General features: G+C 39.8%; 1 protein-coding gene across 21 annotated transcripts in view; it reads right to left on the bottom strand.

The window, feature by feature from the left end:
- Nucleotides 1-15,072, bottom strand: part of ZMYND11 (zinc finger MYND-type containing 11) — a 102,768-nt gene continuing 87,696 nt past the window's right edge. For all 21 annotated transcript variants that reach the window (XM_046937841.1, XM_040694814.2, XM_040694865.2 and 18 more), the window contains 7 exons: nucleotides 14,673-14,750; nucleotides 14,049-14,167; nucleotides 12,073-12,280; nucleotides 10,141-10,209; nucleotides 8,379-8,651; nucleotides 7,105-7,290; nucleotides 1-2,395 (listed from right to left, as the gene is read on the bottom strand). In XM_046937841.1, coding sequence (XP_046793797.1) covers nucleotides 2,273-2,395; nucleotides 7,105-7,290; nucleotides 8,379-8,651; nucleotides 10,141-10,209; nucleotides 12,073-12,280; nucleotides 14,049-14,167; nucleotides 14,673-14,750 — 1,056 coding nt within the window. In that variant the 3' untranslated portion in view covers nucleotides 1-2,272. The remainder of the gene's footprint in view (nucleotides 2,396-7,104; nucleotides 7,291-8,378; nucleotides 8,652-10,140; nucleotides 10,210-12,072; nucleotides 12,281-14,048; nucleotides 14,168-14,672; nucleotides 14,751-15,072) is intronic.

The following is a 15,072-nucleotide window of genomic DNA, read 5'->3' as shown; positions in this document are numbered from 1 at the left end:
TTTTTTTTTTTTTTTAAATACATTTATTACCCAATGTTAACACATTAAATGACTCTATATATTGCTAGTCAGAGCAGCTTACAAAATGCCAGAATGCATCATAAACTGGACAGCCACAATGAATAATTACAATGTGCATAGTGGCTAAGCTCAACACTTTAATATAGCTTTATGATTTGCAGAAAAATTAATTTTAAATCATGATTCCTAAAACAATCAATTGTAATTTTACCTAAAACTTATACAAAACCAGGCCACAATCTTTTTTTTTTTGTTTTGTTTTTTTCTTTAAAACACACAGTTTTCACGCTGTAGTAACTTGGAAATGTGCAACCGTGTCAACAGAGACAAAAAAGCCAAAGTAACACGAATCTTACTTTCATGCAGCTATCAGTTAAATATTACATATTCTGGAATGATTTTACACCAAAAATATTTCCACAATAACTTGCTTTCATAGGGGTGGATCGAAGTTTTGGAACTCGTAAAGTAATTGAACAGGATTGATTTTTAGTTGTGAAGTGTTTTACAGTCACAACACAGAGGCGACAAAAGTTAATTACACGTTAATCAGGCAATAATGTAGCTGTGGTAATACAAGTTACCGTCTACGCACTACCTTCTCCCATCCGCTTACCGCTCAATTCCCACAAGGTGTTGGGTGCTCTTAGGCAGTATCAAGTCAATTAACTTCTATCACCGCTGTACGTAAAAAAGATCAGGATTCCAATGGCAGTTCACAGAAGTCTTAGTTGTATTTTCATCTTTACAATGACCCTGACAAATCCTAGAGAAAACTTTTTAAAAGGCTTTCCTCCTGATTCTTCAGCTTCCATCGTTCCATCATGTAATTGCTTTCAATAAATATCAAAGATCTAAATAAATATTTACAAATTATTCCTCTAACTCCTCAAAAAATAGCGGGATGATTAATGGGCGCGTGACTCGGTCTAAGACCAGCCTCTGAAAGAAGAAACTAAAATGCGGAGACACTTTAAAAGAAAAAGCTATTTAAGTAAGCTTTACATCTATTTAAAAAATTGTCTCTGAACATGGATGCAATTCATATATCTATATATAAAACAAACAAAAGAAATCATGTTTCAACTATCGATCCATTCCTATTGGTAATGCTTCTTAATCCAGACATTCCGCAAAATACAGACTTTTTACAAATCACGGCATCTTTAATACAAGAAAATTAACATGCATTATTCTTCATTCTGAGTACAGTGATGGAGCTCATTATTAGGCAATGACCCATTACTACAAACATAACGGCTTCTGTGAAACGTAAGTGCTTTTTCTCCTTTAATTATCGAGTTACAATGGACCAGGTGACACCAGATCGTAGGCAGTCAGAGGACACTGGATTGGGGAGGCCGAAGGGGGGCACAGTAACGAAATTTGTAAGCCTCGTAATTCCACATACGGATAAAGGTAGTTGGCTTTCTTTTTGTTTGGGTTTTGTTTTTTGGCTTTTCTTATTCTTGTTACAAGCACTCATGTCAGGACGAAGATGAAATGTGCAAACTTCAAAATTTAAATATTCATTTTTCTCTAAGATCCAGCTCAGTAAAAGATTACCCCAGTTCCCTGTGATTTTAAACTACAAGATCAAAGCTAATATTTTGTTATAAAAGTTATATATTGAAAAGAAATAATGAAAATAAAACACAGTTGGGAAATATTTAAGAAAAAATACGCAGGAGTAGCACCTGCTGTGTCAACCCTGTTCCCTAAATTCAATCATGTACCCACTGGTATAACCAATAGATAATGCCTTTAAACAGTAAAATTAAGCTGAACAAAACCAGCTCAACAAGGTTAAGAAATAAATGTTACATCAAGGTAGTATGCTTCGTTTTTCTGAAACAGTTCTAAAGTTCTCACATTCAGATCTAGTTTTTACACGTTCCTTTTGTTAAACTCGCATGGTTTGTTTCTAGATCTGCTCTTTTTAAAGATTAAAATCTCTGTAAAACCTAAAAATGTTTTAAAATTTGCTGAAAATGCAACAAATCCTCTAGTTTAAAATTATTTAAAGTAACCTGCTCCCAGAGATGTTCAATTCATTCCGCTGGCAAAATTTTGGAGGAGCACTGAACAGAAGATTGAAATTACTGTGCAAAATTTCTTTTACGAAAAGTGTTTAAAGGCTGGTGCAAAATGGGAAGCAAATTCTAAACAATTTTGGCTTCTTGGAAACAAAAACCGCTGTGTCTGAGAATAGCAATCATCGGGGTGATGTTCTAGCGGAGGAATGGCTCTTTCATCTTTTTCTGCGGCAGGTACGTTTGTGTTCAGCATGCCAGTGCTCCTGCTGACACTTGATGGAGCAGTAGGAAGTGTTCCAGCAGCAGTGGTACATGGCCTCCTCTTCACAGTTGTAGCACTGGAGAGAACAAATGAGACAAGATTACAGCCCTCGCTGGGTCCTTCCACACTGCCCACAAGCGTTCTCACCTGCTCATGGGTGCACCGGTGCATGCAGAGCACTACTTGTTATGCCTGGGCACCCAAAATGCAGCAGAGCATTTGTCACACGTGCCGAGAAAGGCTGCAACTTTCAGCAAATCTGTCCCATCCAAGTACCACAAGCACACCTCTCATTTAAGAAAGCTCATCTCTCAGGACAGTGGACTGAGTGTTTTCAGCCACACAATACAGGAGCTACCTTTTACTCTGCATTTGTATAATGGCATCCTGATCTACCTCCTAAAAGCTACGACAAAAAAAATCCTGGAGTGAATGTGTACTGTCCAAATATGAAGATCTGCCTTCCTGAGGTCTTGTTACAAGCCCAACCCATCCAGGAGCTGCTGGGGGAGATCCTCTTGGGCTAGGAATAATCACAGAATCACAGAACGACTTGGGTTGAGTTGGAAGGGACCTCAGGGATCATATAGTTCAACCCCCTGCCATGAGCAGTGCCCCATCCAGCCTGGTCTTGCATGCCTCCAGGGATAGGGCATCCACAGCTTCTCTGGGAAACCTGTGCCAGCACTTCACCACCCTCCCAGTGAAAAATTTCCCCAACACTGAACCTAAATCTCCCCTCTTTTAGTTTAAAACAGTTCCCCCACCTCCTATCAGTATCTACCCATGGTTTTAAACTAAGACAGGGGAGATTTAGGTTAGATATTACGAAGAAGTTTTTCACACAGAGGGTTGTGACACACTGGAACAGGTTGCCCAAACAGGTTGTAGATGCCCCATCCCTGGAGGCATTCAAGGCCAGGCTGGACGTGGCTCTGGGCAGCCTGGTCTGGTGGTTGGCAACCCTGCACACAGCAGGGGGGTTGAAACTGGATGATTGTTGTGGTCCTTTTCAACCCAGGCCATTCTATGATTCTCCAATTCTATGAAAAAGTTGATTCCCCTCCAGCTTATAATCTCCTTTTAAGTATTAGAAATCCCAAAAGGCACAACAAAAATATTACTGGGGAAAAGAATAACTCCCTACTGCATGGTTTGTCACAGACCATTTGGTGTAGGCCTGCAAGAAGGCTGCCATCATTGGAGTGTCTGCTGATTGCCCGAGCGCTGCAAATGGTGATAAGAAGACCTCCTGCTACAGCAGTGCTACTGCAAGAAGGTGCCTTTAGCTTCACGCCTTTCAGAAACCAGAGAAGGCCTGGAGAACAAACAATGGCTCCGTGACCTCCTGCCCTTTATGGCTGCCAGCATGGCACAAAACTCCTGAAGGAAGACACGCTGCACAGCCCCTGAGTTCTGCAGAAATACCTGCCTCTCAGCAGGGCCTCAGCAAAGAGGATTTTTGTGCTGGACCATGCAGAACATTCCCAGGTTGGTGGTAGTTGAAAATAACTCCATGGTCACTGAGGAGGTGAACAAAGAGAACCAGCGTGCTGCTCAGCAGGGAGTGTGGCACTCACATGGGCAGCGGGCTCTGCCTCCAGATTCGTGCAGTACTGTCAGCCTGACCAGCCCGTGCAAAGTAGGGTGGCACTGCTGCTAATGGGGCTGCTCACACTCAACACCTGAAAAATTGGACCTAATGATCTCAAATTTGTCTTTCTGAATTTGTCATACTCAAAATCAGAGAATATACTTAAGAATTCAGCTTGGAACACCTCCTGTATGATGGGGAACAGACAGAGAAATGTGCAGGTTGCTGTCAAACCACAGAGAAACACAGGTTGTACTTTCAATGTACTGTCCAACTACAGCATTGTTAATAAAACAGGAGAACCACGAAGAAAATAAAACCCAAATGTCTTAAACCAAAATGAAAACGCAACAACTCTACACACTCCTAAAAGATGCAAGAAGGTTGCCTTTTACATCAACTAAACCACTAACTACTTATTTATATCACCAGTAAAGGGACTGCTTCAGCTGCATGAGAAGGTAACTTCTCCACTCTATTTTCTCTTTGTATCTTAGCTCAAGGGAAGTTTATTTGCAGAAAAATCTGCAAAGGAGTGTTCTTTTGAGGCCTGCTTTCCTGGTTTTTCATGTTGCTGGCTGCCCACGAACCTATGGGAGCCATTAGGATCATCTGCTGGAACACACAGGGAACAGCTGTGTCTCTCCATTGCATTCAGCACAGGCCTCAGCCCCAAGCTTCACATCTGCTTACTTGGAGAGATCAAAAACACTAAGACAGGAGAGGACAATGGGTTTGCAGACACTGCAGTTCCCTTTACATATGTTGGCCATAAGTGTGGGATGTAAATCTCCCCTTACAGAAGGGAAATAAAGTGTCATCTAAGCTGGTACCAGCACATGTGGCAGAGAAGGCAAAATGCCAGCTGGCCTCAGGCCTCCTTCCCTTTGTATTTTCCACTTCTTAAATATTATCAATCATTTGCGGTTCTGTTTCAGACTGTACTTGTCACAGACAAACGTAGTCACTTGAAAACAACCTGTTGCAAGTTAGAATAAATATACAGGTAAGCCTTACTGAGAGAGACGGAGGTTAAAGATGAACTATGCACCACTTTAAATGATGCTTATAGGCAAGTGAAATAACCAGAAGAAAATAAAAAAGAAACAAAACAACTGTGGCACTGCAGTCTGAGTTCTGTAGATCATCACATTGCATAAACTCATGACTCTCTGCCTTTCCATTTCTTCCTTCCATTTGCTGTTCACTTGAGGTATCTGTATTAATTCCAACTTTTCTGAAGGTATAGAATTGAAATTTGGCTAAGCCAAGGGGACTGTGACCAGTCAGAGCAACACAGAACGTGGTTCTTTAAGAAGGCTCATGTGCCTGTCAAGCACCAGCAAAGCAATCCCTTCATTCTGACCAGACTATTTTTTAAATCTAGGAAAAATACAAATACAGTATGAATAGTAACAGCTGCATTCCCAAGCCCAGACATCTGCATTACGCAAAACCAGAGGTCTCTGGTTCTAATTAAAAAGCAAAGCCACCAAAACTCATTTAGTATGTGTTAATTACATGAGATTTTAGTAAGGAGGCATCATTATTATAATAGCAGCATACAACAGTGGTACTACACACCAGGGACTGTCATTAGTGCCACAGAAAGAAAAATCACTGGGGAGTTGTGTAATTGGACCATCTCCAGCTGCCTGAGGCTGCATGTTGGCAGGCAGATCCATCAGCCTGAATGCAAAGGTGTTTATCCTTCCCCTCCCTCCCAGCACATGAAAACCAGCTGCCTGCACAATGCATTCATTTAAGGTGGTGACTGACAGCTCTGGGCCCACAGGAGAAGGTGAAGCTGTCAAATGCTCTTTATATCTTTAATTGTCTTGCTTGGAAAGAGGCATTAAGCGCATGATCCTAAGATGCAGAGATGTGGTGCCATGGCACTGTGATGAGGCTAAAGGACACGGTAAAGACACATTGGAACAGACAAACAGAAATCTCAGGAGTGTCTTTCATAAATTCTGCCTTCAAAAAGAAACAATCCCAACCAGCTCCAGCTAAGAGCCCAGACTCACCATCCAGTTACTGTGATTGAATTACAGCTTATCGGCTGAGTGGTGGCAACAGTTCACACGCACACTTGAAACGTCTCACAGAATAGAGCTAATTTGATGCAGTTTTATGGTGGGAAACGCCAATTCAGTTTCCCTTTCAAGTGCCACAAGCAAAAGCGTGCAGACACCAGGGGCTGGGGACTCATTACAGACAGCAACTTGATCGAGTTTGAGACCTAAATCACTTCTTGGGTCTGCAGAGAGAGGTACACAGGGAGGGATTTGCTCACTGATGGAGAACCAAGCGCTGCAGCATCATCACACCTACAGTACATCTCTATTAGGAATCAAAATGAAAACGCTGCAGGAGCTCAAAAGGAATTCTCTGTAAAAAGAAAACCCCAAACTTGCAGCTGTTCCAGGCAGCAACCTATTGTCTGGCTTTAATATTCCTTTCACCCCCTACAGAATGCAGTTCTCTCTGCAGGGCCCGTCATTTCATCCACATAGGCTGATGAGGCTGAGCCCAAACAAGCACAGCCCTCTGCAGAGGAAGGAATGCGGGCGCTGTGCAGGGTAGCGGTGGCAGCCGGTGGCCGTCCGTCGCTCAGAGCAGCGTGCCATCTTGTGGCAAGGAGCCCACACATTGCTCTGCCACAGCTGGCAGAATCAAAGCTCCAAGGTAGGTGAGTGGGAAAAAGGGAGGGAAATAATATAGTTGAGAAAATGTGTCTTAAATACACAAGAACATAAAAGAGCTGCAGAAAAAGCTTGGGGAGGAAAAGGCCAAAATGATATCAATACGAGGATTTCTAGAATGGAGCTCCAAATGCATACAAGCAGAGCTTGTACTCTCTAGGGCCTGGAGATCAAAGGAGTGGGAACATAATGCAAAATTCGTTTGATATGAAGTACAACTACACATTGTTCAGCAATATTTAGCAACATCTGGCTGGGCTATGGAAGATGGTTCTGTTAACGCTACCTAAATTAGATGGAAAGCAGTCAGAATCTGGAGTTCAAATGTGGGGGTGAAGGAAATCTGAAAGCTCAAACCTTGAAGATGAGAGACAATTGAAAAAGCGACGCAGGTAAAAGTAAGGAAGAGAATGCCTACAATTGGCCTGCAGTCTGCATTATACATTTCCACTTCTTGTCTTGTAGTAAAGTTTTGAGACTTACCCACTGCTTCTTCTTGGTCTGGGAAATCAGCTGCTTGTGCTGGCCTGCTAACTTCTTAATTTCTTCTAAAAATTCTTCTTTGCACTTCTCCTTTACTTGCTTACATTTTCTGTCCATCTCTCCTTGTGCATTGGCCACGGCTTTACTTACAGCCTGCCTTTTCTCTTCTTCCATCTCTGTACGCAGCTGCCATAAGAAAGTAAGTCAGCAAAGCAAGTCAGTGGATAGCTACTGGAATAAATCTATCTTCTTTAAGCCCCTAGCACTGATGTGAGTGGAGGTCATCTAATTAGAGATTTCTTCTATTTAGAAAACAAAAAGTTATCTCTGTTACAGCTATAACAAAACTTCCATCCCATAAGAATTGCTCATAATTGTTTTGTTCTGCAAGGCAACCATAAAAACAGCTCCACAGGTTCCATGTCTATTTTGTTAATGATCGGTTTCAAAATTATGAATTAATTTTTGTTAGGCAAAGATTTTGTCTTTTCTAAATCTATAACTTCATATAACTCCAAAGTAAGAGCACAACAGAAAATACAAAGTGTAACATCTCTACGTTCAATGAGAGGTACCATTTCATTATTCACTGTCAGTGGAATTCCTTTGCCCTTGTATGAACAGCGAGAGGTTTGGTGTCTTAGTCCTACAGGATTAACACCTCAACTCCCTACGTTCATTCCAAAGTCCTTCCTCCAGGAGGAAAATCATTTTTTTCTTGAGACAGGTACTTAAGTGAGGTCAGATGAATCATCCTCTGATTTGTCCTGTTTCCTCCAGCCAAAGGTGACCAGTTCAGACTTAGATAACAAATTTTTAGATGTTACTGTTAGACAAGAAAACTCAAACAAATTTCAGCCAACCTCTTTAATGTTTAGGTCAGAAGTTTGACAGAAGAAGAATTGTTTATGAATAGCATTTAAACAATGGCATTGTTTACAAATGCACTTGACAATGAAGACAAAGAAAGGCTTTGGAAATGGATAATCATGAATGAACAATCAGTTTCACTTTTGGATCACAAACTGATTTTACTGGACTAGAACCAAAAGCAGCAAGAGCTTTCTACTTAAACTAAGGCCTGCTGGTAAAGCAGTTGTCTGAAAAGCAATACTGAAGACTGTTTTTATGTGGTCTCTTTGAAAAAGGTTTTTTACCTACTTTCTGATGGGTGGATGTTTAACTAAAGTAGAAAAGAATGTAGAAAAAAAAAATCCTAATCCCACTCCTCCTCTCCTCAAACCGCGGTGTAGGTGGTGTTTGACAAGTGTTACCTTTTCCACTGCCTCTCGCACAACTCTCTCAGTTTCTCTTTTGTGATCAGCTTTCATCCTGTCCTTGAAATCATTAAAGATTTTGGTGTATTTGTCATGGCACATGTTCTGACACACTCCATCATTATTGGTCTGGGTGCTCCGGTGCAGCATTTTTGGAGAAGAGGCACTTAACTTCTTGGTCTGAGTTGAGACTGAAACCTTTTCAATGGGCTGAGGCATTGTGGGAATTTCCTGGCTTGAACTTACTGCTTCAGTTTCAGGTTCTGGCTCCTACGGAGAAAGAACAAACTTGCAAATCCAGGTATCAACACAGAACAAATTAACTCTCAATTCCCCCCGGAGAAAAAAAAAATTATCTGACTAACAGCAGCACAACTAATGCAAAAGGTGTTTGCTGACACGGGGTAGATGGGCCTTCTGGGGAGGCTTTTCTGACCTCAACTGGGAGCTCTCCTGAAGGAAGCCACACTCACCACCCTCACTTCCCTAAAAGTACCATCAACCTCAACAAAAAGTATCACCTCCCTAGAAGTACCATGCCAGATCACTGAAGGCCCAGTGGCACCAGTAAAGGATTACTACAGGTTTTTCCCCCTGCCATTCTTCCTGAAGAGACAGTGTGGCCACAGTGCCTCAACTTTTTTGGCAAACCCAGGGCCCAACAGGCTCTGCTGGAGACTTTAATATTCCACTTATTTCATAGAACTGCTGCAAGGATTGATTAGTACTTCAAAGGTGCTTTGAAGATGAAAGACTAAGGAGTGTCTAAGTCTTGGTTCCAATAATACAGAACTTGGATGACCACAGAAGCTTTCTGTAATTACACAATTATCAGGAAAGAAATCATAGTCACTGTAATGTACTGTACTGAATTTAGCTCCCTACGTTATTACAGTGTAATATCAATTGTTTCTGCTCTTCAGAACAGATAAAGCAATAAATTCACAAATTCTTGGTGATATTTGAAGTATCTCAAGACACAGATATACCTTTTTTTTTTAACTTGCATTTTTAAAAGCTCATTTAACAGTGTACAAACAAAGTTCACAGTCCTTAATGCACCTGACTTGCTCAGGACTGGCCTTTGTGCTTGACAGTGTGATGGGGTACTTGGCACACCAACCAAAAGACTGTATATTCCCTTTGGCAACCAATTAGTCTATAATAGATCACTCGGATTGACTTCAGGATCACTGATAAATGCAGCTTTTTCTTAATGTTCATCATGCAACTGAAACAAGGACAAGAAAACTTAGAAACTGGGACTAATGCTACATTTATGACTGTCTAAGCAACTGCCCCCTTGTGTACAAGGATAATAACACAGTTCTGTAGTTACATGACCATGGGTTAATGTTTCCCCCAGTTCATTCAGTTTGTGAGGTGGATAGACAAGAAAGGAAGTTCCATGGTCAAGTCTGGTTATGGTATTTTATGAACTTAATATTCTTGATCTTGCAAAATACTTCTGAATTGCTTTTGTGTGTAGACTTAGCTATTAGAATTGTCTCTAAAAAATTCTTGTAGACTAACAGTGGATTTATTCATGATACAGAATATCACCATAATGACACCAGTGGCTTCAATCTGGCATGTACGATTATGTTTGTTAGCAAGGAGAACAAAGCTATGGGGCTGAAATTTCTAAGATTAATATTACAAAATCAGTAAAAAGTGAAAGAATCCAAAGGTGCACCTATTAAACTTCAGACTTTTCGTATGTTGCTATCTCTGCAAACACGTAATTGAGGTTACTTACTTCTTTTTTGAGTTCCATACTCTGGTTACGTCGTCCTTTCTTTGCTCTTGGTTCCTGAGTAACCTTCAGCTGTGAACATTATGCAAAGAACACTGAATCATTCCAAACAGTTCATATGAGTAGCATTCATTGTAACACGAACGATGTGTGTCTTCCTTGTGTTTATTTGCAAATAATATAGCCAACAGAAAGTTGAGTATGGTTCTTAAATAACGAGTGCACACAGTAAACCTTCTCCACTATCAGTGATAACTATACTCTGATAAAGGAACAAAACTCACAAACATTCTAAAATTCAGTATGTATTTTTTAAAATATCTGTAATCATTCTTTGCTTCATTTCACATGCAAATTCAAACCCTTGTTTTCTGGAATATTCTGATATCAGCAACTCATAATTAGGTAGTAGATCTTGTTGAAGCCAGAAAGCAATAACTATCACAAAGAAAACATGCATAAAGAAAGGCAGTAAGATTATTGAGACTTGCTTTAATTGATTATTATTGTATACATGAAGAGTTATCAGTACGTCATGCCTAAAAAAACCCAACAAACCAATGGCAAATAAATATCTCTAGCAAATAAAAAAGGAATTAAGATCTAAGTGAATGGTGTATCATCTCACAGTTCCTTACAGTGAAGTCTCTGAAGCATCCAGTACTATCTAGCATCAGTACAAGAATATTGCAGATTACTTTAAAGCTCTGAGTTTGATGGCTATTCTTATGTTCCTCTGTTTGGAAACCAATGAAGCAGGTACAAACATCAAATAAGTGAAGGATGAACAGGTGAGATGGGATAGAAAATGTGCAAATGGACACTTTAAAACCTGAAAAACTGGGGAAACTGTTACCTGTCATAAATTCTGTGACTGTTTCCTTGTTTCATTCTATGGTATTGAATGACTGCATACACAAAATTAAATAAAAGGGGCTACAAAAGTTTAGTAAGGTAAACTAAGCAAAAAATAAAATATCTTTGGTAAGACACATCCCCATAAAGCAACATCCAGTTGTATGAGCCATAAGTTTTTAGCCACAAATTAGATGATAGACCTGTTTGACTAAAGGGCAGAGAAGAGGGTCAAAACACACTGATCTTTTAAAATGCAGATTTAGAGAGAGGCTGGTGGTTTCAAATGAGGAAAGAAGATGATGCAAGGGAAGAGGTTGCCAAAAATACAGAGGTGCATCCTGCAAGCTATGAAAAACTTCCTGCCAAGTCAGCGATTGCAAATATAAAACACTCTCTTGTACAAAGAATGACTAACAAGGCCTGGCTTTGATAAGGGCATTTCCAGTCCAAAGTTTTCTATCTTGTCCCTCTGTGCATTTCAGATTTGTTGAAGCAGTTTAATTTTTCTTATTTTGCAGAATTATTTTGGAATTATTTTAATTAGTTGTTGGTCACATGCTCCTGAAGTGCAGTGTTCGCACCTTGGACTTTCCTTGGACTTTCTAACAAAGTCATGGTTGGTGTTGCTCAGGAATTGGCACCACAGATTACAGTCCTGAGTGAATGCACTCCAGCTGTGAAAAGGCCGAACAGCTACAGGCCTGTCCCTTGATGAAAGTTCAGGAAGGCAGTGCTGCCGTCCATCTGATATCCATGACATTTAACTTGAACATGCCTGCTTAACTTTAGAAATCTTGGTCTGTTCTTACCAAGGTGCTGTAGATAACAAACATTTTGAAACTTCTCAGAGGTCATCCAAGAAAAAAGAGAAAAAAGAGAAGAGAAAAAATTTATATCCTTGCTACCACTAAGCTACAAAACGTGGAGAAAATAAGTCTTTGAATCCTCTTATAGTCACCATAAAACTGTAGACAGAGCACAAGGCTAATTTAAAAGTACGTTAATCAAAGGTACGTCATGTTTGTACCCTATCCTGTAAGAGATTTCTCTGAATGCTAACATCGTGGTGGTGCTCACCTGCTCATTGCTGGTGGAGGAGATACTTGACTCTGCCTCCTCTTCCCCTTTATCCTCATTCTTTGATTTCCAGAATCTCCCCTCACGAAGGAATCGCTGGTGCAGTTCCAGCTCATCACAGGCCTTCTTCCATCCCATGCTGCGTTTCACGTGCAGCCGATGGATGTTAACTGTGATGTCCTGGATGTTTTCAGAGGGGATCCAGGCCCTGTTGGATAAACAGACAGATTGAGAAACACAAAACAAGGATAAGAGATCTTGACTTAAAAAACAGACTTCCAGTGGCCAAGAGCTGACAATTCCTATTTACACAGAATCTTCCTATGCTTAACACATTTGAAAAATATGACAAATTAGACATTAATGTTATCATAAGTACTTATTAGCTGTGCATGCTGAAAGTCTCTCTTGCTTTTGATGAGCCACAAACATCTCCTAGCTCCAAAAGGAGACCCATCAGCTGCCTGCCCTCTTGCTAAATGTCCTGTCAGACACAGAAACATCTTTACTGAAGATTCATTTGCTAATCCAGTTTAGCCATCGACTTCTCCTAAAATCAGCAAGGCATGTACCAAATTATCACTTTGAATATAAATACTTCGTGGCTTGGGCTCCTGTCTATCAGGACTGAACTCATACAGAGACTGTCATGCTCATTTGGACTTGAATTCATACCAGTGATATGGTTCCAAAAGTACTTTGGTATTTTCAGAGATAGTCCTCATAGCGAAAGATGGGCAGCTTTTGACATTTTGAAAGGCTACACTATGCTGCACTGAATATTAAAGAAAAGTGCTACTGCCCTGCACATCTACATAAAAGAGTAAACAATGTAATAAATTAAATGTCCATGGTGAGATTCTCAATTATTGTAACATAAATACCACTTAGTGAAGTCAGAGAAACAATTCTAATTTACACCCAGTAGGAATTTGGCCTTCCATTTCTCAAGTCCAGCACATTATTCAAGGAATGACACTCTCTAGCAAAATCTATTTTGCCTTTTCTGCCAGCACACACCTCAGAAAAGTTTCAAGTACCTGATCCCACAAGTCATGCTACTTTCTTCAATAGCTTGAAGCTTTGTGAACTTAATGCCAGAACTACTAATGAGGTAAGCTGCAACAGACTCAAAGACAATTGTTCTTTTATTGTGACACATAAAGATGCTGCATCCACTTAACACCTATCAGGAAATCTTGGCAGTTCATGCAACAAATTAAAGCAGTTAAAGTTAGATCAAAAGCAGTTTAAATACAACTTCACAGAATACTCTTACTGAATCCTCTAGACCTTTTGGGATGCTTCAAGATACACACTTTCCCAAAAATCACGTGTTAATTTGCAAACATTTATATTCCTCTGCTCACATATAGGCACATAAATTAAACAGTAAAAATCAGTACATCCACTGTAGCCACCCTACTATGCCCTCCCCAAACACTGAACAAACAAGTGGATCTGGAAGTAAAAGTTGTGAAGTTTCCAATGTAAAGACTTATTCTCTGAAACTGCCAACCAGCTCACAGCAGGAATTCCATCAGTGTTCCAGCAGTGAAACAGAAATATTTGTGATGTATATTATGTTGCCAAAGCAAAACAAAAAAACCACACAGTGTGATTGCTCAGAAGAGGACGCTGCACAAAGTCAGCACTGCTGGTAGTACGAGAACATTTCTGTCCAATTTTTACCTTGGACTGGATTAGCAGATTGTTATTGCTTTGAAAGAACAGTTCTCCGCACAGAAGTACATTTGCTTTCTTTAATTAAAATGGCATTAAGTAACAACTCTATCACAACTGTGGAAAGGGAATCTCTGAGCCATTTGGCAACTTCGGATGCGTCAGGCTGAGCTTTAAACTTTCTGCAACAATTGGCTTGCAACTAGCTGAGCCAGGATTCACAACATGATAGATGAGATAAGCTCATTCTAAGTATTGTTTTGAGAAAGCAGCACATGGAATTAATAAATTACCTTTGGTGGTGATGACCAAAAAAACGAACATCAACTTGATTGTCCTCCTTCTGCATGACTTTGGCTGGCCAAAACCCAAAGCCTTTCATTTTGGCCCAAACCAACTCATGATTAGGTATCTGGAAAAAAATGTTGTATTTATTATTGGATATGAATCATTACATTAATTTTTACCACAAGTATTTTACTGTAATGCTATACTAGTTTCTTAGGAATATGGTTGCTGTTTATATTTAATGCTTGTTTTCATTTCCATCCTCTTACAATGCATATTTCTCGGTACAATTTATTGTTTGGATTATTGTCAAAAAAAGACTGTCTATTGAAAACATATATCTTGAGCATCCCCCAAATTAAACTTGTCTTTGTCCTTTTCTAGAGTGAAGTTTTATTTCTGTAAGCTCCTTATTTTCTTGTGTAAGTGCTGTAACTGTCTGATAATCGAGTTTATTACACGCATCGATACAGCCTGGCACTTCAACCAACATTTTGCTTGTGTTAAATATCTAGACTTGAGAGAGTCTTAATCATACATCTGAAACACGCTTAATTCAATGCATTAATGAAACCAAACTGCAGGAATTTATACAGAAAAACAAACAAAAATATGTGTCAGCAACATACACAAGGATAGCAGAACCAATTGTCAGGTCGGGCATTTGACAAATAGAAACAGTTCTTGCAAAGCTGTAGCTCATCCAGCTGAAAAACAAAAACAGATATAAATAAGCTCCAAAAATCCTATTTGTATGAGCTCAGTAGTGTAAGTGGCAGAATTTTTCAGTCCTGCTTGCTAATTGGGTGGCGTTACTTCTGTGCAACGAGGTGTGAAAATGAGATGCCTTAAGAGCAGACGAAAGACAAGATGCAGAAACATTATTCATACTTTCAAAAAACATGGGGGAAGGGCTTAATTGAACACTTAATGATTTATTAAAGCTAAAATGCATGGTTCTTTAAATTCATCAAAATTTAAAGCACATTCTGAAAGAAAAAATTCTACTGAGCAAATGTGACAGCCTCC

Source organism: Gallus gallus, chromosome 2 (genome assembly GCF_016699485.2).
Source record: "Gallus gallus isolate bGalGal1 chromosome 2, bGalGal1.mat.broiler.GRCg7b, whole genome shotgun sequence".
NCBI lineage: Eukaryota > Metazoa > Chordata > Aves > Galliformes > Phasianidae > Gallus > Gallus gallus.
Note: the sequence above shows the minus strand (reverse complement) of the source record. Positions and strands in the feature narration are given on the sequence as shown.